The 26,981-nt window shown below is 42.5% G+C and overlaps 1 protein-coding gene across 1 annotated transcript in view; it reads right to left on the reverse strand.

The window, feature by feature from the left end:
- The window catches only part of BEST3 (bestrophin 3), a 57,393-nt gene that overhangs the window by 15,266 nt on the left and 15,146 nt on the right, over positions 1 to 26,981 (reverse strand). The window contains exons 4-5 of the mRNA XM_075856941.1: positions 19,826 to 19,920; positions 71 to 304 (exon numbers count right to left, since the gene is read on the reverse strand). Of these exons, the coding sequence (XP_075713056.1) occupies positions 71 to 304; positions 19,826 to 19,920 (329 nt within the window). The remainder of the gene's footprint in view (positions 1 to 70; positions 305 to 19,825; positions 19,921 to 26,981) is intronic.

Raw genomic sequence — 26,981 nt, forward strand, 5'->3', positions numbered from 1 at the left:
ATTCTAGATGAACTAAACAACAAATGCCAAATTTCTTTAGAGGTTTTATGGGCACTGGATATTTTCATACCTGCTTCCACAACATGGTCCATGGTTGGAAATCTTTTGTAAACTGCAGTGCTAACAGAGCGAAAGATAAGCAATGATGTAAGATTGACGTAACGCATAAGTGTCCTGCGAAGTAATCGTCCATACTCATCTCTTCCATGCACATTGCTGGAGATGAGTAACATAAGTCGATCAGGCCAAGGAAGATTTACAAACTGATTCCACCATCGATTTACTACAAGAGTGACGTAAAAACCTGTAGGGCAAAAGCCTTAAAGTAAATTTCACATAGTTTATGCAGTGCATGTAGCGTAGCTGAAAGTTAATTGTCAAGATCAGTATGATGCTATGAAAGATGGCCATATGCAAAACAGTTTATAGTTACATTAGTGTTATAGACCTGTATGTGTTTCTGTAGGACATCATTATCCACAATTAAACTCACCATGGTAGCCTGTATTTACGGTCTTCTAATGCCATTAACTGTCTGACCGGCGTGACACCTGCTGATTGCTCGAACTATGTGGCAGTGGCGCAAAAAAAGCGGTGTGCCTGCTGTCTGCTCTGCTCTGCTTTTTTTGGACGGCCACATGAATGACGATTGACCATAAAATAATAAATCGGATATTATAGTGGTTCATAATGACAAAACTGAAGTCACCCGGACAGCAACCTGCTCCCCCGTACATATTGTAGCTACTTGCAGAGGCAGAATTTTAACACAATGGGAGGAATATATTAAACTAATTTATGTTGGCGGAAAATGCTCCAAATATATTCAGAGGTGCTATGAGCAGGTGTCGATTTGCGCCATATCTTACGCCAGTTTCTAGTATAAATTATGATAAATCTGTCATTCCTGTATAGTCCCCACCCTTCTCTCACCATTTTTGGTAAATGGCGAGAAAACAAGAAAGTTCCAAATTTTAGTGCAACTATGGCATGCGCCAAATTTTGTGCAAGCTTTCTGGTGTCTGATATCTTCCCCCCACTGTTTATTACAAAGTGTTAGCACATTAGTGTAAAAAACAGGTTGAGAACTTGTGTCACATGTTATGGTACCACACACAGCAAGGAAATGAACTGGGTTGACCTCTAGTGGATAATGTAGGTGTTGTTACTTAACAGAAAAATACAATGAAGACTAATTTGGGAATTTATTAAGACTGGCGTTTGGAGTAAGATGCAACCCATTTATTAAGAGGTAAAAGCCCATTAAAAAATGTGTTGCATCTTTAGGCCAACCCATTCCCCACTTATTATCGGACCGTATACTAACCTCATGGTTCCTTTTCTCCCCTCCAGGTCCCTTTAGGCTCCCTCAGCATGCTGCGGCTCATGCATCGCAAATTGCGACTTTTGGGCCCTTTTGCAACTTTTAAACCTCAGAAAACTTGTGTAGAAAGGTTGAGAAATTCCACCCATGAGTTTTACATAATGTGTCAAAAATAAAAAATAGTCTTTGTACCGTGTTAGCCAGTTGAGAAAAGTGTTATTGCTCTTAGTAAGAGAAACAAAATAACAGTCTTGCAGATATGATACATTTTAATGGCTAACAAAAATAAATGAAAAGGTATATCTGAAAAACTGCTATTTTGTTTTTTCTTACAGAGAGCAATAAAATAGAATGTTTATAATGTATGTGTGTATAATAGTTTTTTCTATTGTTTTTTAAATTTAAAATTTGTTTTGGAGGAAGGGCTTTTGATAACATTTTAATCTACCAAATAAGGGACCAAAATATAAGTTTTTATATACATATTGAATATTTATAATAAATGTTAAGGGTAAACATTTTGCAACATACAAATACATATATAACATATGAAAACGTGATCAGTTAATCCCTTTTCACACTGCGTTGTAAATGTACGGCACTGGGAACCAGCACTTAATGCCCAATGCCATATGTTTACATTGCTGTGATTGCGTGAGAACAGAATTTGTGCCCATGCGATCACCTGTGGGGGGCAGTTGTGATTGACAGTCGCCACCCCACAACAAGAGCTGGGATCAGAGAATACTCCGATCCCAGCCCTTTAACCCTTGTGATGCTAAGATCAATTGCAATAGCGACATCACAGGGCAGATCCCCTTTTCTCCCCAGGGCAGGATGGTTTAATACATCCTAGAGCTGTCTTGCACAGGCAATAATGCATTTATTTATTTATGTTGCTTATATAGCGCCAACATGTCCTGCAGTGCTGTACACTTACTGTCCCCAGTAAAGCTCACAATCTCAATTCCCTATCTGTATGTTTTTTGGAGTGTGGGAGGAAACTGGAGTACCCAGAGGAAATCCACAGATTGAACCCAGGACTGCAGCGCTGCAAGGCAATCGCTGTGCTGCCCCCATTGGATTATCTAGGTATTTCAAAGCATTATAATGAAAAAATAAATTGCAAAAGTTATCCTGTGTGACAAAAAATAAATAAAAAGTTTCATCAAATAATTAATGAAAAAAAAACCAAATAAAAAACAAAGAATACATGATTAAATGTAGAGATTAGAATACATATGTATACAAAATGTATACATATTCCATATTCCCTTAATCGTCAACCCAAAATAATTTAGGGTGTTTGGAGAACGCTGAAAAAACCCCCCCACAGACACAGATTGTTTTTTTTGCAAATCCTGCTTAAAAACAATTAATATAAATTAAAAGCTAATTTCTAGGTATGGAAAAATGATACCCCAAAAAATATACATCCTGAAACGCTCAGTCCTCACAAAGCAACGTCAGAATTTTTTTTTAAAAGTTCCGGCTTTACCAATGTGGGAAGGCAAAAATGAAAAAAATAGGCCTGAAAGCTAAAAAGAGCCAATTCCACAAGGGGTTAATGAATAATACGACTAGCTGGTTGATTCTAGACATGTTCCATGTTATATTGTATTGTATTATGTAGAATGGAACATGGTATTTGATGGCACATAATCCATGTTCCCCAAGAAAGATCCTAAATAGGATAAATCTCTTCACTGGGAAAATCTCTGAACATATACACCGAGTTTATTCAACTATATACTATAGAGTTGCATACATCTGCCGTTGAAAATAAAATATATACTGCGCGATATAATTTTTTTTTCCAGGATTCTATTGTATTGGAAAGCGTAGTTGACTGTGCTTTCCAATACAATTAAAATAAAGGTTTACCGAAATATACTGGCCAAGGACATGCTTTTGATATACGTCCAGTCCATTACGGATTATGTAAATACGTGGTTTATATGCTGGAACACTGAACTCAGTGTGAACAGAGCCTAAGAAATGCAAATTATTATGCTGTGTGTTGTCGTTGTTCCTCAAACTCCCAGGAGGGCCTACACGATTTGCCTTTGACTTGTGAAGCTAAAGTCAGCCATATACTTGATAGCTGTCAACCAAACAGTTGATCTGCTAACAGCTATTTCTTCCAACTCCACCATGTTCTCAGCTTGGACCCAAACTCTATATTATGTCAGTTGTCAGACCTTGGGTGCCACATCAACAAGATGACATTTGATCATACCAGCAACTTTAACTCAATATTACCCGCATTATTAATATTTCAGAGGTTCTACCATAGATGTTTGTTTATACCTGCTATATATGGTACATTGTAATAAAAATGAGGCATTATACAAAGTATACTATGCGTTGTAGTGTATTTATTTGACTTATCATTGTTCATATAGGGTTAACCCTAACCCTTTATTTCAGTATACTAACGGCCCTATTACACTGGCCAATGATCGGGCAGCGTTCATATGAACGCTCATTCCCGATCATTGCCCAGTGTAAACAGGACAACGATCAGCCGATGAACGAGCAAACGCTTGTTCATTGTCTGATTTGCTCTTTCATGCAGCATTAAAAATCATCGTTGTTGGCAGCACATCTCCCTGTGTAAACAGGGAGATGTGCTGCCGACATGATAAAAATGTATGGGGATGAACAATTGTAGCAACGAGCGATTTTCCCCATACATAAGCAATCATTGCTCCCTGTGAAAGGAGCAAACGAGCGCCAATTAGTGAGCTGTGTCGTTGATCAGCGCTCGTTTTCATGGCACAAATCGGGCCACGCAATAGAAGCTTAAGCCATTAGTCTATGCAGCATAAAAGAATCAGAACTGTTCCCTTAGGTTATATAGGACTGTTACCAGTGTTTCATGGTAGAGGTAATCTAGGGCATTAGCATTCAGTATCAGATCAGGGGCGGATTAAGGCGGGATTCACACGACAGGGATTCCCGGCCGGGTGCCGGCCGTTCATAAATCGGCCGGCACCCGGCTGCATTAGGAATAATAGACCCCTAATGGGGCTATTCACACGACCGATTTTTTGACGGCCGGGAAAACCGCCCGTCAAAAAATAGGACATGCTCTATTTTCAGCCGGGTGCCCGGCCGCCCGGCTCCCATAGAAGTCTATGGGGCCGGGTAATACACCTACAGGGGGCTTGGTGGCATTACCTACAGGGGGCTTGGTGGCATTACCTACAGGGGACTTGGTGGCATTACCTACAGGGGACTTGGTGGCATTACCTACAGGGGGCTGGGTGGCATTACCTACAGGGGACTTGGTGGCATTACCTACAGGGGACTTGGTGGCATTACCTACAGGGGGCTGGGTGGCATTACCTACAGGGAGCTGGGTGGCATCACCTACAGGGGACAGGGTGGCATCGCCTGCAGGGGGCTGTGTGGCATCGCCTGCAGGGGGCTGTGTGGCATCACCTACAGGGGGCTGTGTGGCATCACCTTCAGGGGGCTGTGTGGCATCACCTACAGGGGGCTGGGTGGCATTACCTACAGGGGGCTGGGTGGCATTACCTACCAGGGGGGCTGTGGCATTATCTACAAAGGGCTGTGTGTGGCAACAAATTTTAAATGAAATTCATCCGATTTTAAAACGGACAGGGAAAAAAACGGATTCAAATCGGGTCCAAATCGGCCGGTAAAAACGGCAATTCGGCCCGGAACGGAATCGGAACGGATGCAAAACGGATGCAAACCGGCCGGGAAAATCGGCCAAAAACGGCCGATTTTCCCGGTCGACACTCGGACCCTGTCGTGTGAATGAGGCCTAAGGGTACCATGGGCCCCAGGCAGTTCACAAAGTGTGGCCCCCCCCTCCCCTGAACTTTGAAGACACTTTATCGTATATTTGCATATTTCTGTTTAGATCCGACACAGTTTTGAATTTGCTCTAAAAGTAGAGTGAGTTGTTCAGAGGAGAAAAAGCTGAATACTTTAAGACCCTAAAGAGGTCAGGAGCTTTAAAGAGGCTCTATCACCAGATTTTGCAACCCCTATCTGCTATTGCAGCAGATCGGCGCTGCAATGTACATAAGAGTAACGTTTTTGTTTTTAAAAAACGAGCATTTTTGGCCAAGTTATGGCCAATTTTGTATTTATGCAAATGAGGCTTGCTAAAGTCCAACTGGGCGTGTTTAAAGTAAAAGTCCAAGTGGGCGTGTATTATGTGTGTTACATCGTGGCGTTTTTACTTCTTTTACTAGCTGGGCGTTCTGACGAGAAGTATCATCCACTTCTCTTCAGAACGCCCAGCTTCTGGCAGTGCAGACACACAGCGTGTTCTCGAGAGATCACGCTGTGTCGTCACTCACTTCCTGCCCCAGGTCCTGCATTGTGTCGGACGAGCGAGGACACATCGGCACCAGAGGCTACAGTTGATTCTGCAGCAGCATCGGCGTTTGCAGGTAAGTCGATGTAGCTACTTACCTGCAAACGCTGATGCTGCTGCAGAATCAACTGTAGCCTCTGGTGCCGATGTGGCTGACACGATGCAGGACCTGGGGCAGGAAGTGAGTGACGTCACAGCGTGATCTCTCGAGAACACGCTGTGTGTCTGTGCACTGCCAGAAGCTGGGTGTTAACGAACGGAAGTGGATGATGCTGATTCGTCAGCATTATACACTCCCATTCCTAACGCCCAGCTAGTAAAATAAGTAAAAACGCCCCGATGTACACACATAATACATCGCCAAGTTGTACTTTTACTGTAAACACGCCCAGTTGTACTTTTGCAAGCCTCATTTGCATAAATACAAAAATGGTCATAACTTGGCCAAAAATGCTAGTTTTTTAAAAATAAAAACGTTACTGTAATCTACATTGCAGCGCCTATCTGCTGCAATAGCAGATAGGGGTTGCAAAATCAGGTGACAGAGCCTCTTTAAGTTGTTTGTGGTTTCCAGAAAAAAAATCTGCTGTGAGTGAATATAACCTTAAAGAACCAGTCTGTTGTTTAACCCCTTAAAGTCCAGGCCAGTTTTATTTATTTTTTTAATTTTTTACTCGCCGCCTTCCTAGAGCCATAACTTTTTTATTTTTACGTCAATGGAGTGGTGTGTGAAGGATTATTTTTTTTGCGGGAGGAGTTGTAGTTTTTATTGGCACCATTTAAAGTACAATATAATGGGTGAATTGGAAAAAACTGAGCTTGGTTCTGGTGCTGTATTTATATACTGAGCTAGGTTCTGGGGCTGTATTTATGCACTGAGCTAGGTTCTGGGGCTGTATTTATGTACTGAGCTTTATTTTGGCGCTGTATTTATGTACTGAGCTTGGCTCTAGGGCTGTATATATTTACCTTATCTTAAGGTACAAGTAGATGTTAAATCTACTTTTACCTTAAGATAAGGTAAATATATATAGTTTTTACTATATATATTTACCTTATCTTAAGGTAAAAGTAGATTTAACATCTACTTGTACCTTAAGATAAGGTAAATATATACAGCCCTAGAGCCAAGCTCAGTACATAAATACAGCGCCAAAATAAAGCTCAGTACATAAATACAGCCCCAGAACCTAGCTCAGTGCATAAATATAGCCCCAGAACCTAGCTCAGTATATAAATACAGCACCAGAACAAAGCTCAGTACATAAATACAGCACCAGAACCAAGCTTAGTACATAAATACATAAATACATCAGAACCATGCTCATTACGTATATACAACACCAGAACCAAGCTCAGTACATAAATACAACACCAGAACCAAGCTCAATACATAAATACAGCAACAGAACCAAGCTCTCTACATAAATACAATACCAGAACAAAGCTCATCACATATATACAACACCAGAACAAAGCTATGTACATACATACAGCACCAGAACAAAGCTCAGTACATATATACAGCCCCAGAACAAAGCCCAGTACATACATACAGCAGCAGAACAAAGCTCAGTACAGATATACAGCACCAGAACAAAGCTCAGTACATATATACAGCACCAGAACAAAGCCAAGTACATATATAAAGCACCAGAACCAAGCTCAGTACACATATACAGCACCAAAACCATGCTCAATACATATATACAGTAGCAGAACCAGGCTCATTACATATATACAGCACCAGAACAAAGTTCAGTACATATATACGGCACAAGAACAAAGCTCAGTATATATATACACAGCACCAGCACAAATACTGCTCAGTACAGAGATCATTTGCAAATTCTTTTTAACCCCTGCCATATACGTTTGTGTGACATAAAACTACAGCTCCCAGCATGGCATGAACAATGGTTAGGATATGCTGGGAGTTGCTGTTTCACAAAAAAGAATGCTACTATACGTCATATCGCTGCAGATCATATGGTGAGTATAGTACTGATCAGTCAGAGGGAGACTAAACATTTACACTGTGTGACGCACAGGTGACATCATCTCAGATTATTTTTCATTCTTTTTCTCTTTTCTTCTCCATTCGCTCCAGACCTCTATGATGACTACTCCCGGCCACGGCCCATTACTGCAGAGTTTGCTGCTCAGAAGTCTTCAGCTCCTCACTTTTTCAACATTTCCACACCTATAAACGAAGATAAAATTCTCATGGTGCCACACTCAATGTCCCTGAATATAATAGTATCACACACTGCTACCCTGAATATAATAGTACTATAAACCATGCCCCCGAATATAATAGTATCAGTATCACACACCGTGCCCCTGAATATAATAGTTCTATACACCGTGCCACTGAATTTAATTGCACCATACTCTGTCCCCAGGAATTGACTTGTGTCAAACACTGTAAAGTAAAACACCACGCACACTAACAATGCCCCCTGTAGATAGTGCCAGTCACAATGCCCCCTGTAGATAGCGCCAGTCACAATGCCCCCTGTAGATAGTACCAGTCACAATGCCCCCTGTAGATTGCGCCAGTCACACTGCTCCCTGTAGATAGCGCCAGTCACACTGCCCCCTGTAGATAGCGCAAGTCACACTGCTCCCTGTAGATAGTGCCAGTCACAATGCCCTGTGTAGATATCGCCAGTCACAATGCCCCCTAAAGATATTGCCCCCTGTAGATATTGTCTCCAATGCTGCCCACTGAAAAAAAAAAATTCTCACCTGTCTCCATTCCCGCGCCATCTTCCAGCAATGCAGGATTGGTCAGAGACTGCGATATTACTAAAGAGCCGAATAGCGAGGAAGGGAACTGATAGTTCCCTGTCTCGCCAGCGCTAGAGTAAGCTATTTTATCCACGTCCTAAGGACGCGGATACAATTGGGTGAGAGGTCCCACTTCACCCCGGGTATCTGAACCAGCTGTAATATTAACAGCCGGTTCGGGAGAACCAGGGTGAACTGGGCCCCTTTTCAGCCTCGGGCCCTGGGCACTTGTCCAGATTGCCCTCATTATAATCCACCCCTGATTCAGATAGTCACCTCCTGATTCTCTTTAGGATGTGAATATTCTCTGGGAAAGAATGATAACTCGCTGATCTGATATTAGGTGCCATTTGTTATCTCTGAAATACCAGTTATTTGTATCAGAGTTTTATAACATACTATTAATCATTGTTTACATACTCTGAGGCCATGTGCAAGGGGTTCATTTTGAAAGAATTTCCTTCTACATGTTCTTCTATCAGCTTTGGTTCATTTATTATCTAGCTATAAAAAAGGTTATACACGGGGCCATAAAAATTTCCTACATATCCCGTATATATAACAACCTTGATCTTTATTTTGACAATTCTCTGCTGTCCTAGGACAATATAATGATTCACTGCCACAAATCCAGTTAAAGCTCTGATCTATGTAATAAAACACTTTAAAGGAGGTAAAATATATTGGTGACATTGCTGGCATGCATACATACTGCAGTATAATGTAGTGATACTTCATACATAAAGAAGCTCTTGGAAGTTATTAACTAGAGAGACTAATTTCCTTCTGGAGAAAAGTGTTTGTTCATAAGCAAGCTTTTAAAAGTTAAATTTTTTTTTCTAAGAAATAAAATGAAAAGTAACCCTGAGCTTTTCTAGTACTTTAAAACTAAAATATATATTGCAATTTATACCATGTCTAGGATAGTTTGTGTTAGGCCTCATTTACACGAGCGTAATATACGCGCGTGCGACGCGCGTGCTTTTCACGCGTGTCGTACGCACCTATATTAGTCTATGTGGCAGTGTAGACGATGCGTGAATTTTGCGCAGCGCGAGTGCGTTGCGTAAAACTCACGACATGTTCTATAATCGTGCGTTTTTCGCGCATCACGCACCCATTGAAGTCAATGGGTGCGTGAAAATCACGCATGCTGCACGGAAGCACTTCCGTGCGAACTGCGTGATTCGCGCAAGAGCTGTCAAAAGGATGAATGTAAACAGAAAAGCACCACGTGCTTTTCTGTTTACAAACATCCAAACGGAGTGTCAAATTCGAGATGAGCGCACCGAACTTCACCGGGTTCGGCCGAACTCGTTTTGACCGAACCCGGCAAAAAATGTTCGGGTACGCGACGGCAGGAGACAGTCACTGTCCACGGTGCTGAAAGAGTTAAACTGGTTCAGCACCATGGACAGTGACTTCCGATCACAATATACATATAACAAGAGGTTCTGACTTACCGATAACTCCTGGCTTTTTCCTCCAGTCCGACCTCCCGCGATGACAATTCAGTCCAAGTGACAGCTGCAGCCAATCACAGGCCAAGCACAGCCTGCAGCCAATATCAGGCCAAGCATAGCCTGCAGCCAATCACAGGCTGCAGCGGTCTCATGGACTGCCGCGTCATCCTGGGAGGTGGGGCCGGATGACAAGAGAGGGACGCGTCACCAAGGCAACGGCCGGGAGACCGGACTGGAGGAAGCAGGAAGTTCATGGTAAGTATGAACGTCTTTTTTTGATTCACAGGTTGGTGTATATTGTGATCGGAACTCACTGTCGAGGGTGCTGAAAGAGTTACTGCCGATCAGTTAGCTCTTTCAGCACCTTGGACAGTGACGGGCGTCGACTAGCCTCATCTCTATGATGGCGGCTGTGCGAAAATCACGCAGCCGCGCATCATACACGGATGACACACGGAGCTGTCAAATGCCTTTTGCGCGCGCAAAATGCAGCGTTTTTTGCACGCGTAAAACGCACACGCTCGTGTAAATCAGGCCTTATTCCTTGATTTAGAAGGGTTGCTATTCTTTGAATTGCAGTGAACATCACCTGGCCACTATGTGCCCTGACATTAGCCTGTATAGCAGTGGTCCCCAACCAGTGACTCTAAAGCCACATGTGGCTCACAATCCCCTGCTGTGTGGCTCACCATAAGAACCTTGAGTTATAACCACAGGCTCTTGCTACAATATGATATCCACATTAATATTACAGACATATCCTATCCCCAGAAAAGTGCCAATTTGGTGGTGGAATACCAGTGTGTTAAATGTCAAACTGAAATATTATGACTTTGCGTTTCTCTGTTTAACATTTTTTACTGAACTGTGGCTCTCGGCATCACTCAAAATTTAATGTGGCTCACATGGTATAAAAGGTTGGGGACCACTACTGTAGAGGATTGAAACATAAGTAGATGATTTCTAGCAGATAAGCAGATGGATGTTATTAAAGAAAAACACAGCATTATGATTTTGCTTAATATATTGACAGGATAGTTAGTCAAGCTTTTAAATGATTTATGGTTTTGTGATAACAAAAAAAAGACACAGACTGGTACTTGGTAGAGGAAATTCCTAGACAAGATGTTCAATAAAACGTTACTGTATATCTTATATTACCATGACTATCTCATGTATTATTATTGGAAGACCTAGCCCATTGTAAAGGTTAATTTTACTAATGAAAATGACCAAAGATGAAGAATACACAGGCACACATACAGAAGCACTTGTGTATCAAGTACATGCTTCTTACTGTGTATTAGTACTATGGTATGGTCTATTTCATTGAAATGTTTCTGTCACTACCCTACGCTAGCTTAGAGTCCTATTCTATGTGCTCCCTGGCTGCTTTGTATACATGTACTTGCTTATACAATTTGGGCAGTGGCAGATAATATAGACCATAGGGTCTGGGCTGGTCCCCAAACTTAGGACCCCTTCTCTACCGCCGCCCTGCCACGCCGTGTATTTAGTCAACACCACCTTTCTGTGCGAGCATTGACAAATGCGTGTTACGATTCCCCTTGTAAAAGTACTGTGTCCCTACATTCTGACAGACTCCAACCATCGCTGAAAGGATCACACTGTGTACGGACACATCCTCCTAACAAGGGGAATGGTAACACCCATTTGTCGATTAGTCCTGGCCTACCTGGAGACTTTTTGCGGAATACAATGATTTCCTACAACTGATATGTCAGGAGAGGTGACAAAGTCTCTATAAATCCAGTGACTCACAGGTGACGTCTTCTCTGATGGGAGTCGACACCAAACCCACTAAATTGCTCCATATCTTAGGCCAGATCCCTAAATTATTCCAGACCGCAGACCAGACCCCCTAAATTATTCCAGACGGCACACCAGACTCATAAGCAAATTCAGACCCCAGGCCCAAAAATTAACTAAAATAAAACAAACAAATACAGATCCCAGGCCAGACCCTAGAATACATACACACCCCAGACCTTCTAAACTATTACAGTCCCCAGACTAGACCCCCTAAATACAGACCACAGACCAGACACCCATAAATGCAGTACAAACCCCGTGCCCCTAAATACAGACCCACATACCTGGCCCCCTAAACTAATACAGACACCAGACATGACCCCCTAAACTAATGCAGACCCCAGAAAAGACCCCCTAAATGAATACAGACCCCAGATCAGGCACCCTAAATAAAGACCCCTAAACTAATACAGACCCCAGACCAGACCCCCTAAAAACAGACCCAGACCCGGTAAACTAATACAGATCCCAAACCAGACCTCATATACTTACAAAGCAGTTTACACGCTTTTCTATGGAGTGTTGCTGCTCTACTATCTTGTTTAAAGAGGCTCTGTCACCAGATTATAAATGGCCTATCTCCTACATAATCTGATTGTAGCTGTAATGTAGATAACAGAGGTGGTTTTTATTTTGAAAAATTATCATTTTTGAGCAAGTTATGAGCTAGTTTAGATTTATGCTAATGACTCTCAATGGACAACTGACTTACTTTTTACCAACTGGGTGTTGTACAGAGGAGTGTATGAGGCTGACCAATTAGTGACCAATTAGCCTCATACACTTCTCATTGTTCCAGCCCAGCTTCTTTCACTGCACAATCACACTGTGCTGTGGATCATGCTGGGCTGGAACAATCAGAAGTGTAGGACACTGATTAGTCACTGATTGGTCAGCCTCATACACTCCTCTGTACAACAACCAGTTGGTAAAAAGTAAAAACACACCCAGTTGTCCATTGAGAGTCATTAGCATAAATCTAAACTAGCTCATAACTTGCGCAAAAGTTATCGTTTTTCAAAATAAAACCACTGCAGCTATCTACATTAGAGCTCCAATCAGATTATGTAGGAGATAGTCAAGTGATATATAATCTGGTGACACAGCCTCTTTAAGGACCTGCCTACATCGTCACCTAAACTTGTGTCTTTTGCAGGACCAGGGGCAAATGCCAGATTTTTAAAAGGGGGTTTCCAAACGCATAATTTTCAAACCAAGTTATTTTCGACATGCTCCCGCTGCCCTCTGGTTTTTACACTACGAGCAGTGGTCTGCGCTTATCCACCAGCCTTTATATTAAAAGCTCTAACAAAAAAACAAAAAAAGGACTAGGCACTGGTAGTGTAAAAAAAACAGTGTAGGTAGTGCCAGACTCCGGGCCCCTTGTAGATAGTGCTCAACACTGCTTCCTGTAGATAGTGCCACTGTGCCTTGTTGATAGTACCACTCACTGCCCCTGTAGATAGTGATAGTGCTCCCTGTAGATAGTGCCACAGTAGCCCCTGTAGATCATGCCACATTGCCCATGTAGATAGTGCCACACACAGTGCCCATGTAGGTAGTGCCACAGTGCCCATTTAAATAGTTCCACAGTGCCCATAAAGATTGTGCCCCAATGCCCATGTGGATTGTGCCACAGTGCCCATAAAAATGTTGCCACAGTGCACAGGTATATAGTGCCAAAGTTCCCATATAGATAGGGCCACAATGCCCATGTAGTTAGTGCCAGTGCCCCCTGAAGATAGTGCCCCAGTTCCCACTGTAGATAGTGCCAGTGCCCCCTGTAGATAGTGCCACAGTTCCCCCTCTAAATAGTGCCACACACTGCCCATGTAGATAGTGCCACACACACTGCCCATGTAGATAGTGCCACACACAATAACATGTAGGTAGTGCCACACACAATGCCCATGTAGGCAGTGCCACACACAATGCCCATGTAGGTAGTGCCACAGTGCCCCCTTTAGATAGTGCCACACACTGCCCATGTAGATAATGCCACACAAAATGCCAATGTAGGTAGTGCCACAGTGCACATGTAGATAGTGCCATAGTGCCCATGTATGTAGTGCCACAGTGCCCCGTCTAAGTAGTGCCACACACTGCCCATGTAGAAAGTGCCACACACAATGACATGTAGGTAGTGCCACACACAATGACATGTAGGTAGTGCCACACACAATGCCCATGTAGGTAGTGCCACAGTTCTATCTTTAGATAGTGGCACACACTGCCCATGTAGATGCCACACAAAATGCCAATGTAGGTAGTGCCACAGTGCACATGTAGATAGTGCCACAGTGCCCATTTATGTAGTGCCACAGTGCCCATGTAGGTAGTGTCACAGTGCCCATGTAGAATGTGCCACACCACCCTGTAGATAGTGCCACACTGCCCCCTGTACATAGTGCCATGTTCACCTGTCCTATTCCTGCGCGACGCTCTCCTCCAGCGATGCAGGATTTCTTCTGACGTCATCGTGCCACCTGCATCACAAGAAAAACGCAGAATGGCACCGAATTGTATCTGCGTCCTAAGGACTACGATACAATTGAGTCCCATAGTATGTAACATTGCAGGGTCACAGGGGAGTTTTCTGGCAACTGGAAACACCCCCTGCGTCCGCCCCTGAGGGCATACACGAAAGCAGTTTTGTTGCGGTCCCTGCCGCGATTTGCAGCACAAAACACAACAAACCTGTAATGAGCTCTTATTCTTTGGGTGGCCATTGGCCCTCCGGCAGCCTTGGGTCCAGGTGACCGCCCCAAATACCCCTATGGGGATTCGCTACTAAATTTGGGTTATACAACCAATATTTTTTGAGAACTTTGTATTTTGTCTGCAGAAAAGCCATGAAAATTTTATGTTGCATACAAAAAGTAAGTAGTTAATGTTACAAAAGGTGTTGCATGCACTACACAGTAGCGGATTAAGTAGACCATAGACCCTGGGTTGTTACCCAAACCTGGGCCCCCTTCTCCAACGCTGCCCTGCCGCGCTGTAACTATTGTTAACACTAACTTTTTGTGCAAGCATTACCAAATGGCTGTTACGATTCACCTTGTCAAAGGGCTGTGTCCCTACATACTGACAGTCTACAACCATTGCTGACAGTATCACACTGTGCAGGGACACATCCTTCTGACAAGGTGAATGGTAACACCCATTTGTCTATCAGTCCTGGACTGCACAAAGATATTATGTGGAATACAAGGATTTCCTGTAATAAAATTTTCAGGAGAGGTGACAGATTCTCTATAAATCCGGTGACTCACAGGCGACGTCTTCTCAGATTCTAGTAGTTTTTTTTCCTCTTTTCTTCTCCATCCGGTCCAGACCTCATGACATCTTCTCCCGGCCATGCACCATTTCTGCAGAATTTGCCACTTAGACATCTTCAGCTCCTCACTTTTCCAACATTTCCACAACTATAAACGAAGATAAAATTCTCATGGCGCCACACACTGTGCCCCTAAATATAATAATAACCATACACTGTGCCCCTGAATAAAATAGTACCAAACACTGCGCCCACATACAGTGCCCCCTGTAAATAGCACCCCACACAGCCCCCTGTAGAAAGTTCCACACACCACCCCTCTATCTAGTGCCCCTCCCCTATAAATAGCGTCACACAGACCCCATGGATATAGTGCCACACCCCCCTATATATAGCAGCACACAGCCCCCTGTAAATAGTGCCACACAGCCCCCTGTAAATAGTACCACACAGCCCCCCTGTACATAGTGCCACACAGCCCCCCTGTACATAGTGCCATACAGCCCCCTCTGTACATAGTGCCACACTCCCTGTAGATAGTGCCACACAGTTCCCCTATAAATAGTGCCACACTCCCATATAGATAGCGCTACACAACCCCCTGAAAATATTGCCACACAGTCCTCTCTGTAGATAGCGCCACACCCCCCTGTAGATAGCGCCACACAGCCAGGGGCATATCTAGGGGGGACAGGAGGGGCATGTGCCCCGGGCGCAACTAAGAGGAAAGGTGGGGGGCACCAGGAGCGCACCGTCCATGATGGCAACCAGCCCCGCCACCCCCTCCTGCACTGTAGGCGATGAACGACCGGGTACGTTCCGTGCCCGGCCATTAAGAGCCTTTAAACGACTCAAGCGGCGAGATTACCTCTTTGCGCCGCTTGCATCATTGAAAGGTGCTGATTGACAGGGCAAGTCACTATGATGATGGCATCGTGCCGCTTGCGTCTATGAAAGGCGCTGATTGGCAGGGCAGAGTGACTTGCCCTGTAAGTCAGCGCCTTTCAACAACGCAAGCGGCGCGAGGATGTCAGAAGACAGCAGGTCTGCATTGACATCGGATGGTGCGGGAACAGGATTAAGGTGAGTATGTAAAGGTTTGTTTTTTTATCCTAATAAAAATTTAAGTGACATTATTTACAGGGGGGGCTCTATCTACAGAGGGCAGGCTCTATCTTCAGGGGGGCGCTAGATACAGAGGTCGGCTCTATCTACAGGGGGGCTATATACAGGGATAGGCTATATATGGAGCACTATAGGGGGAGCTATATGTGAGGCACTATATACAGGGGTGGGCTACATGTGGAGCACTATTTATAGGGGGGCTATATGTGGGGCACTATCTACTTGGGGGGCTACATGTGGGGCACTATCTACAGGGGTGGCTATATGTGGGCACTATCTACAGGAGTGGCTATATACCAACCCAAAACAAATATGATCGACTAAAGCACAAATTTAGAGAAAGATACAAACAATTCTTTATTGAAATAAAAACATGAGACAAATAAAAATGGAAATAGGGGATGAGTCACACAGTAAAAAAGGACGTCTGATCAATCAAGAATACCAGGTATGGATATTGTGTCCACATGTAGGCAGTATACATATATTATAGTAATAGAAATAAGTGCATGTAATCACATAAGAAACCGTATCTAATGAAAAGCAGCACGGATTCAAGCAAGGTACATCAAATGACAACAGCACAATATCAGAAAAGTAAAATCAGGTGCCGGTAGCTGTTGTGATTGTCAAGTAAGTATATAACATCAGTAACAGTCACACATAGTTACATAGGTAGTATGAACCAAATTATGCCAGAGTGTGCTTGAAATCAGAGGATGACCAGCAAAGGTGAGCACAATAGAGCTATAGCTGCTACACAGGACAGAAAAGGTAAAGCAACATACCAGTGGACATGATGAAACCAGGGATTAGACGTCCCAACCCGACGCGCGTTTCGGCGATTGCCTTCGTCCGGGGTTAGGCAATCCCCGGACGAAGGCAATCGCCGAAACGCGCGTCGGGGTGGGACGTCTAATCCCTGGTTTCATCATGTCCACTGGTATGTTGCTTTACCTTTTCTGTCCTGTGTAGCAGCTATAGCTCTATTGTGCTCACCTTTGCTGGTCATCCTCTGATTTCAAGCACACTCTGGCATAATTTGGTTCATACTACCTATGTAACTATGTGTGACTGTTACTGATGTTATATACTTACTTGACAATCACAACAGCTACCGGCACCTGATTTTACTTTTCTGATATTCTGCTGTTGTCATTTGATGTACCTTGCTTGAATCCGTGCTGCTTTTCATTAGATACGGTTTCTTATGTGATTACATGCACTTATTTCTATTACTATAATATATGTATACTGCCTACATGTGGACACAATATCCATACCTGGTATTCTTGATTGATCAGACGTCCTTTTTTACTGTGTGACTCATCCCCTATTTCCATTTTTATTTGTCTCATGTTTTTATTTCAATAAAGAATTGTTTGTATCTTTCTCTAAATTTGTGCTTTAGTCGATCATATTTGTTTTGGGTTGGTTCTCTGTCAATTTTTGATCGATGCACCAAGTATATCTTGGTTACTACGTAGGATCCAAAATATAGTGCATCTAATATGGCTAGCAATGTTGCTTTATAGATTATTTGGTGATACTCCTTAGCACTACTTTTCAATTGCATCCTATCTGTTGGTATTTTATCAGGAGTGGCTATATGTGGGACACTATCTGCAGGGGGCTGTATGTGGGGCACTATCTACAGGGGCTCTATGGGGGTCACTATCTACGGGGGTCACTATCTACGGGGATCTATGTAGGGCACCATCTACATGGGGCTCTATGGGGGCACTATCTACAGGGGGCACTGTGTGTGTGTGTGTGGGACACAGTGTATTGTGCTATTATAATTAAAGGTGGAGTGTATGGTGCTATTATAATCAGGGAAAGTGTATGGTGCTATTATAATTAGAGGTACAGTGTATGGTGCTATTATATTTAAGTATATTTAAGTGTATGGCACCATGACAAGTTTATATTTGTTCATAGGTGCGGAAATGTTTGAACACTGAGAAGCTGAAGACATCTGAGTTGCAAACTGCAGAAATGGGCTGTGGCCGGGAGAAGTCATCATAGAGGTCTTGACTGGATGGAGAAAAAAAGAGAAAAAGAACAACTAGAATCTGAGATCGAAACCGGTGAGTCACCTAATGTAAATGTTTATTCTGCCTCTAATAGTACTGTAGTCACTATATGATCTGCAGCGAGATGATGGGTGGTATGATTTTTTTTTTTTGTGAAACAGCAACTCCCAGGATATCCTTATCATTGTTTGGGCCATACTGGGAGCTGTGTACAATTTAGTGCAAACCTATACTGCAGGGGTTGCACTAAATTGAGCTGTTTTCGTGCTGGTGTATTTATGTACTGAGCTTGGTTCTGGTGTTGTATATATGTACTGAGCTTTGTTCTGGCACTATATATATGTACTGAGCTTTGTTCTGGAACTGTATATATGTACTGAGCTTGGTTCTGGTGCTGTATATATGTACTGAGCTTTGTTCTGGTGTTGTATATATATATATACTGAGCTTTGTTCTGGTGCTGTATATATGTAATTAGCTTTGTTCTGGTGTTGTATATATGTAATGAGCATTGTTCTGGTGCTGTATATAGAACTATATTGCTTGTAAAATGTACAAATGGCTTTATGCTCGAGTTACATTAAAAAAATGTGGAAAAAAAGGACACCTCATTGATTGTTAGGGAAAACAAACATGGCGAGGTCGGGAAAGAGGTTTGGGGGGGGGGGGCGCCAAACTGAATCTTTGCCCCGGGTGCTGGGGAACCTAGCTACGCCTCTGCACATAGCACCCTGTAAATAGTTCCACACAAGTCCCTGTATATAGCAAAAGCCCCCTGTAGATAGTACCCCCTGTAGAGAGGGCCACACAGCCCACTGTAGAAAGCGCCACTCCCTCCTGTAGATACGACACACAGCTCCCTGTAGATTGCACCATACTTACCTGTCCCCGTTCCAGCACTGCCGTCTTCTCCATCGATGCAGGCCTGGTCTCTTCTCACCAGTCTGCATCCAGCAGAGCGATGCAAGAGACGTGATGACGTAATCGCGCCGCATGCATCACAAAAAAATGCTGAATAGTGGGGAAGGGAACGGATGGTTCCCTTGCCTTGCCAGCGATGCCACTGGCACTAGAGCATGTGACTTAAAATAGAATGGGACAACCTAACACACATAATTAAATTAAAATGTTTGTTCAGCCAGGACAGTGTTAAACGTAGGGCTCTCAATTTCTCAAAGTCCTATCCCCCAATAAGTTTTACTTTACAGGATAACTTGAATATATTATTTTAGCACTTTTAGTATCTTCTATGTAATCGGTCTAAAGTTCAGATTTACAGAATAAAAATGTGTCACATGATCAGCCTGATTCTTTTAATTGAAGCTCCCAGTTAAAATGTGTCAGAAACATTGGGGGTCATGTATAAAAATATACTGTGCAAATAATATCAGTGATTTTTGTCTGATTCAGCCAATCAGAATTAATTTTGCAAGTGAAGATTAGAAAACGTAAGCAAATATCTGTTTGGTTACCAGGGGCAACACCAGTGTTTTTCTCAGCACAACTTACTAAACATGACCAATACTGTGTATAGTGTCAGCTGCATGCAGTGTGCAACACACCTTCACGCCAGAAGCTCCTGTGTGGATTATTTCACAAGTGGCAACCACTTACCTAGCACAAAGGTAACTGGGATTTGTTCTGCATATCTGTCACAGTAAAGTGATAGCTTTTCAAAATAACGTTTATGAATATCTGTTAGGAAAAATCTGCAACAGAAGTAAAAAGATTGTGCTTATTATGTAAAAATGTAACAAAACAACCATATAAGGACACAACAATCTTTCTTTGCAAAAGTACCAGTTCGTCTGCTAAGATCAAAGCTAAGAAAAGGGCAACATACAAAATTGCAGTTTTCTGTTACAAGAGGTAGTAGAGGTGTGAGGTCTTAAAAATTATCATGGGGCCCATACAAAAACACATACACTCACATATAAAAATTTAAATATACATACATATAACACATATCCATACATACATGTATACAGGCACTATCTATCTATCTATCTATCTATCTATCTATCTATCTATCTATCTATCTATCTATCTATCTATCTATCTATCTATCTATCTATCTATCTATCTATCTATCTATCTATCTATCAAGCAGAGCGCTCATTTGAGACTTTGTGCTATATGATTTAAAAAGACTAGCCGTCATTCTTTGTTACATGATACTTAGTTTTCCATTTGTCTATGTCATACACTTTATGACGTGTAAATTTTCTAAATTTAAGGTTCAGCACACTAGAGCTATTGATAAGATAAGTTCCTCATCTCTTTTAGGCAAATACCAATAAAATGTCAGCCCCATAGACTTTGAATGGAGCGGCATCGCGCATGCCCGACCTTTTGCTCCATTCAAACTCCTCCAAGCCTCCAGTTTTGCGGCTGGGGGCAACAGTGGGAACCTGGGTCCCCCATTCTGGTGATCAGTGGGGGTCCCAGCAGATAGGCGAAAAATGCTGGAATGCTGTTTATTTAGCCCTCTTATGCTTGAAGAATAGTTTGTAGCATAAGATGCAGTGCAGGTAGAAAGATGATGGAAAATGTTATATATTGGCTTTACAAGTCACCAGGAATATTTTAATATCGATAGATGTTTCCAGCCTGGTTTACGGATCTTATTTTTAGTTAAGCTTGCAGTTTATGTTTATTGCCATCTTTCAGTTCAATAATTTTTTTTACATTGAAAAAAATAAATAAAATAGCACATATAACAGCGTAACAGTATACCATTGCTCAAGCATAGCTCGCCACATGGGGAGTTGGGTATGCAAAGTGCAAAATAAGTATAAACAATATGAATAAACTTTTCCAGAAGCCGCTCGTATCTAGTATATCTTTAGAATAAATAGTCTGGATCAGAAAGTCATAATTCTCAAGTTCTGTTAAAGATGAAGAATTGCAAAAGAAGAAAGGGGAATGACAAGAGAAGAACGAGAGAAAATAAATAAGTAAGACGGAAAGAGAAAGGCGGCTCCGACCCACACAAAGACATTGAAGAAGCATTCCTGCAGTCTAACATGGCTGTCTTCTTAGATTGATATTATTTTTCCAGCTAGCCTATTGTTATTATGATCTAGTATATTTTTTACTTAACCTGATCAAGAGGAACTATATGCCTTCTTTCAGTATTTTTGCAATATTGACCTCAGCCCCTTGAATCAGAGATTAAGTACTTCAGGAATTGTAGCATTAAGTAAAACCTGTACAGGATTGAGCACAGCGTAGAGCTTATTGTCTCCAAAATCGTCGGACATTCCCCTCATATATGTATAGGAGATAGCCCTCACCACTGCATTGTTGGAAGAAAGCAGAGCAGGTTGAGGGAAGCATTTTTACAAAACCTTGTAAATAAATTTTTGTCATCTTTTACTTTATCTTGCAAAACACATTCTGTAAATACACTGTGCTCATGCTGATGAAATAGTAGTTTTGCTATATAATGTTGCCTTATGGGGTAGAGTGCTTTTTGATATATCTACAAAATTATATTCTAAGGTAAGGTTCTGTTGCTATAACCTTGCATGTTTATCTTACGCTGAAGAAACTAGTTTAACTAGAGGAGAAGAGGATGACGTGGGGAAAAAATAAAAACGTGGTTTTCTCATGTCAAAGCAGACAAGTTAAAGAATACTCCTATAATGCATGGGTGCATCGGCCTAAAGGGGAAAAACAATCCTTCCGGACCCCACATGTCAATCAGACTAGATCAACATCCGGCCAAGTATTTTAATAAATTCTGTAATTAAAAATCATGCCACAATGCCATTGCCATCTGTTCTACTCCATGTAATATTGAGACAAGTCATGGCATTGTCCACAGATAGTTTACACCACAAGTATACCTTACACCTCAATCGTAAACCATCTACTGAGTACTATGTCACACAAAGCCAGGAATAAGACCGGTCATGTGAGGAGATTTAGGAATGGCTGACACATGACTGTCACTGCTAAGCAAAAATTATGCCAGTCAGGATAACTAGCATAGCTTGGGAATGCCAGACGGAGCACTGGGATAGCAAGAAACTCTATACATGCTAGACTACAAGCTCAATAGTTGTGAAGAAATATCGCAAGAGCAGTTTAGTATTTTACCAGACCTCAAAGATGAGAAATATGGACCTATTCTTACCCCTCAGTACATATTATCAAATAAATTATCAAATAGTTTTCTAGGGTCACTGCTAACCACTGCAAATATGACCTGTGAGCATCTTCACCAAAATTGTAAAGGATCTGCCAGGCACAGCTTCGGGGTTAACGCCCATAGATAATCAGTCTGCACCTGCTTCTATGTCTGTGAGACTGACTCCATCTTCCACCACTCAGGGTGGCAGGCTTAGGAGTGGGAGAACCTATCACAGCCTGGCCAGACGGAGCTAGCTCCCGCCCTCTGTCTATTTATACCTGCCTTTCCTATTCCTCCTTTGCTTGTGATTCTTCTCGTTTGGTTTCCTGGCCCTGCTGCAGCTTCTTGTACCATTGTCCTTGCTTCATATTGACCCCGGCTTGCTGACTAGTCTCCTGCTCTGCGTTTGGTACCTCGTACACTCCTGGTTCGACTCGGCCTGTTTACTACTCTTCTGCTCTGCATTTGGCACCTCGTACTCTCCTGGTATGACTCGGCTTGTTCACTTCTCTTGTTGCTCACGGTTTTGCCGTGGGCAACTGCCCTTTCTCCCCCTAGCTCTGTGTACCCTTGTCTGTTTGTCTGTCGTGCACTTATTGAGCGTAGGGACTGTCGCCCAGTTGTACCCCGTCGCCTAGGGTGGGTCGTTGCAAGTAGGCAGGGACTGAGTGGTGGGTAGATTAGGGCTCACTTGTCTGTCTCCCCACCCCCGTCATTACAAAAATGCTCACAGAAACACTTATTTGTTCATATATTTTGAAAGAAAATATAGATATAGTTGGTGTTGCTGAAACATGGCTAGACTCTTCACACGACTGGGCTGTAAATCTACAGGGTTTTACACTTTTTCGGAAAGACAGGACAAATAGGAAAGGTGGTGGTGTATGTCTGTATGTGAGAAGTGACATGAAGGCGAGTGTGAAAGAGACATTAGAGGGTGAAGATTGTGAGGAGGTTGAAACCTTGTGTGTGGAATTACAAAGGGAGGTAAAACACTGAAAAAATTACTTTTGGTGTAATCTATAGACCCCCCAATATAACTGAGGAGATGGAAGTTCAGCTATATAAACAGATGGAGCGGTCTGCACAGGCTGGTACTGTAGTGATAATGGGAGATTTTAATTACCCAGATATTAATTGGTGTCATAATTCCCTCAACGTGTTGCATGAAAATGTTATGGCCCAGTTTGTGGAAGACCTGACTAGAGGTGAAGCTCTGTTGGATCTGGTAATTTCTAATAATGCAGAGCTTGTTGGGAATGTCAATGTTCGTGAAAACCTCTGTAACAGTGATCATAATATAGTTACATTTTACCTATACTGTGTCATGTCCATGGCTGCTGGCCATCAGGTTCACTCACCTCCTGACGGCCGCAGCCACGGCTCGGCGAGCGCTGGCCCCAGTCTCCTCCTCAGGAGGCGCAAGCGCTCACTTCCACTCACTTCGGCCGGATCCCGTAGGTCCACTCACCTCGTGCCCGCTCCTAAAGGGGCAGCGCGCGCACTGGACTTGAATGATAAATTAGCCCATTAGTCACCCGGACTATAAGAAGGGCCAAGCCCCTTCCTGCGGTGCCTGAGCATTGTTTGTCGTATCCTAGTTTGTCTAAGCAAATGGTCTGCCAGTGTTTTCTAGTTCCCAGTGTATCCTGTATTCCGTGCTATCCTGGTCAAGTGCCATGCTGTGCTGTAGTCGTGCTGTGCTGTATTCCACGCCTGTCCTGCTACTCCACGCCTGACGTCTACCCGCTGCCTAGTCCCAGCCGAGCCTGCCTTGCTACTGTCCAAGTTGCCACAGGTACCCTATACGAAATATAGACTTTGACCTGCGCCCTGTTGGCCAGCTGCCATACCGCCAAGGCGGTATGGCCCAGTGGGTCCTCGAACCCTACGTGACATACAGTAAAAAAACAAACACAGGTTGGGAGGGCAAAAACACTTAACTTTAAGAAGGCCAACTTCCCCAGGATGAGGGCTGCAATTCAGGACATAGACTGGGAAGAACTAATGTCAAATAATGGTACAAATGATAAATGGGAGATTTCCAAATCTACTTTGGGTAATTATAGTGCAAAATTTATTCCTATAGATAACAATTATAAAAGACTAAAATGAAACCCCACATGGCTTATACCTTCTGTAAAAGGGGCAATACATGACAAAAAAAGGGCATTTTTAAATTATAAAGAGCTTAATAAAATCTGTAAAAAGGTAATAACATCAGCAAAAATACAAAATGAAAGGCAGGTGGCCAAGGATAGTAAAACAAATCCCAAAAAATTCTTCAAGTAAATAAATGAAAAAAAAGCCAAGGTCTGAACATGTAGGACCCCTAGATAGTGGTAATAGGGAGTTGGTGACGGGGGATCAAGAGAAGGCAGAGTTACTAAATGGGTTCTTTAGCTCTGTATATACAACAGAAGAAAGAGCAGCTGATGTAGCCGGTGCCAGTGCTGTTGTTAATATATAAGTTGATATACTGAATTGGATGAATGTAGATATGGTCCAAGCTAAATTAAATAAAATAAATGTACACAAGACCCCGGGACCTGATGGGTTACACCCTAGAGTTCTTAAAGAGCTTAGTTCAGTTATTTCTGTCCCCCTCTTCATAATATTTAGAGATAATCTAGTGACTGGTATAGTGCCAAGGGACTGGCACAGGGCAAATGTGGTGCCTATTTGAAAAAGGGCTCTAGGTCTTCCCCGGGTAATTATAGACCAGTAAGCTTAACATCCATCGTGGGGAAAATGTTTGAGGGGCTATTGATTGGACTATATACATCAACTTACTGTAGCATAATAGTTTGTAAGACTGAAAAAAGTCCTTCCAGTTCAGCCTATTATCCTGCAATGCTGATCCTGGGGAAGGCAAAAACCTTCATGAGATGGAAGTCAATCCTCCTTATTCTAGGGGAAAAAAATTCCTTCCTGACTCCAAATCTGGCAATTAGAATAAATCTCTGAATCAACGACCCATCTCTAATAAACTAGAAACCATACTGGGACCTCATAGTATCTTTGAAGTAGTGCCACCTGACAGCCATTTCTTATAGCAATACCCAAGAATAAGCCATATAGTGGTATCAGAACAGTGAGGGTATGTTCACAGGCTTACTAAAAACCGTCTGAAAATACGGAGCTGTTTTCAAGGGAAAACAGCTCCTGATTATCAGCCTTTTTTTTTTAGCAACCCTTGTTTTTCGTTGCTTTTTTACGGCCGTTTTTTGGAGCTGTTTTTCTATAGAGTCAATGAAAAACAGCTTCAAAACCGGCTCAAGAAGTGACATGCACTTCTTTTTCACAGGCGTTTTTTTACGCGGCTGTTTTTCAAAACGGGCGCCTAAAAAAACAGCCCGTCGGAACAGAACGTCATTTTCTGAATGGGCAGATGTTTGGAGGCATTCTGCTTCCGATATTTCAACCATTTTTCGGCCTTTTACGGACCGAAAAATGGCCAAAAATAAGCCGTGTGAACATACCCTAACATGGTGATAAATTTTGAAAGGCTGAAAAAAAAGCATAAATCCATAAAGTTCAGCCCATTATTCTGCAACGTTGATCCAAAGGAAGGCAAAAAAAAACATGAAGAAAAAGGCAACTTTTCTCATTTTACGAAAAATAATTTCTTCCCAACCTCAGTATGGTAATCAGAATAAATTCCTGGATCAACCGCACATCTACAGTAATCTAGTTACCATAACTTGTAATATTATTATACTCAAGAAAAACATCCAGTCCTCTTTTGAACTTTTGCAGTGAATTTAATGTAACAACTTCCTCTGCTAAAGTTTCATAGTCTAAGGCTATATTCCCACGATCTGGTATCAAATCAGCAGTGAAAAACTGTAGTTTTTCACGGCTGATTTGCACCCGTGCGGGACCCGTTTTCACTAATTCCTCATAGACTTGAGTCTATTGAGGGATCCGGGAAACAGGCAAAAATAGGGCATCTGCTATTTTTACCCCGGGCCGTTCACATGGTCCGTTAAAAAAAATGTCTGAATAGCTCGATAGACATGCATTCAGTTTAATGCAGCCGTGTGACGGTCGTTATAAAAACGTCCGTCACACGGCCGACTTTCCCTGTCGTCTGAATAAGCCCTTACAGTAGAGAATTCCCTTCTATGTTAGTGTAGAAACCTTCTTTCCTCTATTCTGGATGCCGCCTTCTCATAGTTAGAGGGTATAAATAGGTCATGAGAGAGATCTCTGTATTGACTTTGATATATTTATACATAGTTATTAGGTCACCACACAGCCGTCTTTTTTTCTAAACTAATTAACCCTAATTTTGATAATCTTTCTGGGTATAATAGTCCATCCTTTCCATGTATTACTTTGGTTGCCCACCTTTGTACCTGCTCAAGCTCTACTATGTCTTTCTTGTGAACTGGTGCCCAAAACAGTACAGTAACAACATTAATACAGAATTGCCCATAATTCTGCAAGTCATCAGGTTGTGTCCACAAAATAGCTCATATTACATAATAAGCTACGACAGTGCCCTTACAAAAGTGCCAGTCAAAGAATTGGCCATACAAATATGCTAGCAAGAATTGTCTACATAAAAATGTGCCAGCCAAAGTGCTTCTATAGTACAACACACTCTCCTCCAATGCTCTCTACTAA

The sequence above is a fragment of the Rhinoderma darwinii genome, chromosome 3 (assembly GCF_050947455.1).
Source record: "Rhinoderma darwinii isolate aRhiDar2 chromosome 3, aRhiDar2.hap1, whole genome shotgun sequence".
Lineage (NCBI taxonomy): Eukaryota > Metazoa > Chordata > Amphibia > Anura > Rhinodermatidae > Rhinoderma > Rhinoderma darwinii.